The 5,000-nt window shown below is 47.2% G+C and overlaps 1 protein-coding gene across 3 annotated transcripts in view; it reads left to right on the top strand.

The window, feature by feature from the left end:
• The window catches only part of NQO2 (N-ribosyldihydronicotinamide:quinone reductase 2), a 24,347-nt gene extending 19,858 nt beyond the window's left edge, over positions 1–4,489 (top strand). For all 3 annotated transcript variants that reach the window (XM_026456825.1, XM_026456824.2, XM_026456826.1), the window contains 3 exons: positions 186–299; positions 1,542–1,643; positions 4,208–4,489. In XM_026456825.1, the coding sequence (XP_026312610.1) occupies positions 186–299; positions 1,542–1,643; positions 4,208–4,384 (393 nt within the window). In that variant the 3' untranslated portion in view covers positions 4,385–4,489. The remainder of the gene's footprint in view (positions 1–185; positions 300–1,541; positions 1,644–4,207) is intronic.
• Positions 4,490–5,000: the final 511 nt, after the last annotated feature.

Here is a 5,000-nt window from a genome sequence, read left to right as displayed (position 1 = left end):
TCCCCTGCCCAGCTGCCACGTCCCCACTGCACCTTTCAGAGCTGACCACCTGGGTGACCCTCCCCTGCCCAGCTGCCAGGGAAGAGGAGGGGCTGTGCGCTTCATTCCAAATCACCAGATAGACTAAACTAGGAAACCCGAGGTGAGCCGCAGCCTCAGTTTCTCTCTGGTGTTGTCGCCCACAGTTCCCGCTGTACTGGTTCAGCGTGCCGGCCATCCTGAAGGGCTGGATGGATAGGGTGCTGTGCCGGGGCTTTGCCTTCGACGTCCCAGGATTCTACGATTCCGGTTTGCTCCAGGTATGGCTCTTGGAAAAGGATCACTGTGGATAGCTGGAGTGAGGGGATGGAGGGATGCATCTTCTATCAAGTTATATTTCTAGTTCGCTTCCTTTTCTTAGCAAATATTCATTGAGCTCCCACTATGTACAAAGCACCATGTGCTGCACACAGTGGGTGTGGCATCATGTCTGAAGTCGTGGAGCTTTTTGTCTAGTGGGGCTGCAGACGCATCCACAGCATACCACACACATGGCAAACAAGGGAGTGGGCCAGGTGTCAGGTGACGGGGGACCTGGGCAACCTTACGTGGGCAACCCAGCGGTCAGCCCTGGCTCCAAAGAGAGTATCTCCTTCTTGGTGCAGAGTCCAGCCTTGGCCTGGCACAAGTCCACTCCCCTGAGCATCATGTTCCTGCTGTGAGACCAAGATCATGTGACACCCACATGGCAGGGTGAGGAGAGCTTGGAACCTGGTAGATGTGCAACACGTGGTAGCTATGAATTCTTACTAAAAGAATGATTTTTAAGGCCGGGTGCAGTGGCTCACACCTGTAATCCCAGCAATTTGGAAGGCCGAGGTGGGTGGATCACTTGAGGCCAGGAGTTCAAGACCAGCCTGGCCAACATGGTAAAACCCTGTCTCTACTAAAAATGCAAAAATTAGCTGGGCATGGTGGTAGGTGCCTATAGTCCCAGCTACTTGGGAGGCCGAGGCAGGAGACTGGCTTGAACCTGGGAGGTGGAGCTTGTAGTGAGCCAAGATCACATCATTGCACTCCAGCCTGGGTGACAGAGTGAGACTCCATCTCAAAAAAAAAAAAAAAAAAAGGAATGATTTTTAAATTCTAAAAGCTTCAGAAAATAAATGCATGTAAGGGAAACATACTGAGTAACCAAGATGTGTCTTGGACCACAAATGGTGCTACCACTTACTGAGCGGCCCTGTGTGCTGAGAACCTTGTCCTGTGGTCAGTGCCTTGGCTGTATCCATCACACATGGTGTCATGGAAACCTGGTTTCCACCAGCAACCTGGGCATGTTAGAGCCTCTGTGTTGGCTTGGTCCATTCACTTGGATTGTCTCCTCCTCCTGTTGGGATGTCACTGTCACCTGTGGATGGGAGGGTTGCATTTGTCCATCCCTGGAGGGTGCCCACACGCATGTTCCCCGCTGGCTGTGCTAAGCCCGTGTGCTGGAGGCTCGGTAACATTTCCTTCCTCTTCTGGAGTCCACACAAATGCATCTGCTTTCTCCCTTGCAGGGTAAACTAGCGCTCCTTTCCGTAACCACAGGAGGCACGGCCGAGATGTACACGAAGACAGGAGTCAATGGGGATTTTCGATACTTCCTGTGGCCACTCCAGGTAGACCAGCTGCAAGTGGATCCCTTGCTAGTTGGCCACACGCACACACAGACACAGATGCACACATCTATACACACACGCGCGCACACACATACATGCCCTCAGCTCCCCGAGGGGTGAGATGAGATGGGATGGAAGGGTGATGCCCCACACCATTTGGACTCCCCTGGATACAGAAAATTATAACATTTTGACCCTTTTAAATGTTTTACTTGACAGATTTGAAAAGCTTGACTGATAGGGAGAATGTGCGCTAATTATAGCTTTTGATATAGTTTGGGCAGAAGCTAAGCCAAATCTGCTGAGCCTGATGTCTGCTCTTGGTCAGCAGAGAAGCCCCAAGGTGCCCCTGCGTGTGTTGGGATCCATGCGGGTGAAGGCTGTCCACATGCTTTGGCAGTGCTCGGTGAGAGCAGCACTGCCCTTGGACCCTAGCAAGTGGCGCCCCAGGCCCTACATTCTGATGGCCGCATGCTGGCCTCTGCTGGCCATGCCAACCCCCATACGGGCAAGGGGCCTATGGAGCCAGCCCACACCCACCTCCTAGGCATGGTGGCATGTGCCTGTAGTACCAGTTACTAGGGAGGCTGAGGCAGGAGGATCACTTGAGCCCAGTGAGCTATGATCATGCCACTGCACCCAGCTGGGGCAACAGAGTGAGACCTCATCTATAAAAATAATAAAATAAATCTTAACTAAATTTTAATAAATAAAATATGGCATTATAATCTTAGTGGACCACTATCGCACATGCAGTCCATCACTGACCAAAACACCATGCAATGCATAACTACATGTGTTAATTGGCTGTTCAATTAAAACGTCACAGTCAATTTAAAAAACAAGACAAAGAAGAAAATTAAGAAACAGGCCCAAACACGGCAATAAAACAATAGCTATGAATAGATTAAACTTTTCTATGAAAAAATGGAAACTCTCATGCTGAGTCATAAAAAATAAACAAACAAACAAACAAATAAATTAAATAAATAAATAAATAAATAAATAAAATCATGTTGCCTGAGGAAAAAAGATGTAAAAAGTGGTGTGTGGGCCTCTCCTCACCTGACAGGGCAGGCCTAGGTGAGGGTGTGGGTTTTAAAGGACGTAATGCAGAGGGTTGAGTGTGATATTTTTAGGAAAAAAAGTGATCCTCTTTGAAAGGAGAAAGTATGTGGTTCCAATTACTTATAGTCTACTGAAGGAAATCATAATTTACAAGCCTGAACTTGCTTCTTCACAGGCCAACAGGTCTCTTATGTATCATTAGCCAAGTTCAAATTCTTCTTGCTTTAAAAAAAAAATCTTGGCCAGGTGCGGTCCACAAGCCTGTAATCCCAGCACTTTGGGAGGCCGAGACGGGCGGATCACGAGGTCAGGAGATCGAGACCATCCTGGCTAACACGGTGCAACCCCGTCTCTACTAAAAATACAAAAAAAAACTAGCCGGGCGAAGTGGCAGGTGCCTGTAATCCCAGCTACTCGGGAGGCTGAGGCAGGAGAATGGCGTGAACCCGGGAGGCAGAGCTTGCAGTGAGCTGATATCCAGCCACTGCACTCCAGCCTGGGCGAAAGAGCGAGACTCCGTCTCAAAAAAAAAAAAAAACTTTACTTTTTTTTTCAGTTTGCAGAAGTACATTTTATGGCAAACAAACAAACAAAAAAAGAGACAATAGGAAATATAAAACCAAGGCCGGGCGCGGTGGCTCAAGCCTGTAATCCCAGCACTTCGGGAGGCCGAGACGGCCGGATCACGAGGTCAGGAGATCGAGACCATCCTGGCTAACACAGTGAAACCCCGTCTCTACTAAAAAATACTGAAAAACTAGCCGGGCGAGGTGGCGGGCGCCTGTAGTCCCAGCTACTCGGGAGGCTGAGGCAGGAGAATGGCGGGAACCCGGGAGGCAGAGCTTGCAGTGAGCTGAGATCCGGCCACTGCACTCCAGCCTGGGCCACAGAGCGAGACTCCGTCTCAGAAAAAAAAAAAAAAAGGAAATATAAAACCAGAAAGTCCCTTTAATCCCCCCACCTCAGAAAGAATCACTTTAAATCATTTATTTTCTTAAGGCCTATATATTTTCTCACATACATAATTTTTATTATAGGTTTATTACGTTTACTGCTCTTATGGTATATCGTAAATACTGCTTAAAATTTGTTGTTGTTTTCTTTTAACAGATATCTTGAACAAACTTCCATGGTACACGTTATAGCTAGAATAACCTCATTCTGGTATAATCTGTAGTGTGAATGTACCATAATTTGCCCAATCAAGCAGAACTATCATGTTTGGTGTCTGAATCAGTTGCAAAGATTGTAGGTTAATTGCAGTTATAAAAATAGAACTTGGAAATTCCAGCTGCCCCAACTTCTTCACTGCTCTTATGCAAGGCTTGCATCCTAAACTTCCACAGGGAAGTTTCGCTTTCACTTGCCTTGTAACATTAAGGTAGTTTCATGATTTTTTGAAGGTTTCACACCATTTCCCCCCTTATATCATTTAACTGAATGGTATGTAACAGGTGTAGTTTCTAATGAGTTCTTTTCTTCCCCTGTGGCTTTAGCACGGCACATTACACTTCTGCGGATTTAAAGTCCTTGCCCCTCAGATCAGTTTTGCTCCTGAAATTGCATCCGAAGAAGAAAGAAAGGAGATGGTGGCTGCATGGTCCCAGAGGCTGCAGACCATCTGGAAGGAGGAGCCCATCCCGTGCACAGCCCACTGGTACTTCGGGCAATAACTCTGTGGCACGTGGGCATCACGTAAGCAGCACACTAGGAGACCCAGGCACAGGCAAAGAGAAGACGGTGCTGTCATGAAATAAAATTACAACATAGCTACCTGGAGATACTTTTTTCTTTCTGTTTTGTTTGTTTGTTTGTCTTTAATTTTAGCTTTAAGGAGTGCATGGGCGGTACTGTTTCAGGGGAATATTGTGTGGCGCTGGGGTTTGGGCTTCTATTGATCTCATCACCCAAATAATGAGCATAGTTCCCAATAGATAGTTTTTCATCACTTCCCTTCCTCCCTTCCTTCCGGCTTTTGGATTCCCAGTGTCTATTGATCCCCTGTGTACCCAATGTTTAGTTCCCACTTACACGTTAGAACATGGGGAATCTGGTTTTGTTTCTGTGCTAATTCGCTTAGGATAATGGCCTCCAGCTGCATCCACTTTACTGCAAAGGACAGGATTTCGTGTTTTTTTATGGCTGCCTAGTATTCCATGGTGTCTGTGTACCACACTTTCTTTATCCAGTCCACTGTTGATGGGCACCTGGGTTGATTCCATGTCTTTGCTGCTGTAAATAGTGCTGTGATGAACATACAAGGGCAGGCATCATTTTGTAGAATAATTT

Source organism: Piliocolobus tephrosceles, chromosome 5 (assembly GCF_002776525.5).
Source record: "Piliocolobus tephrosceles isolate RC106 chromosome 5, ASM277652v3, whole genome shotgun sequence".
NCBI classification, from domain to species: domain Eukaryota; kingdom Metazoa; phylum Chordata; class Mammalia; order Primates; family Cercopithecidae; genus Piliocolobus; species Piliocolobus tephrosceles.
Note: the sequence above shows the minus strand (reverse complement) of the source record. Positions and strands in the feature narration are given on the sequence as shown.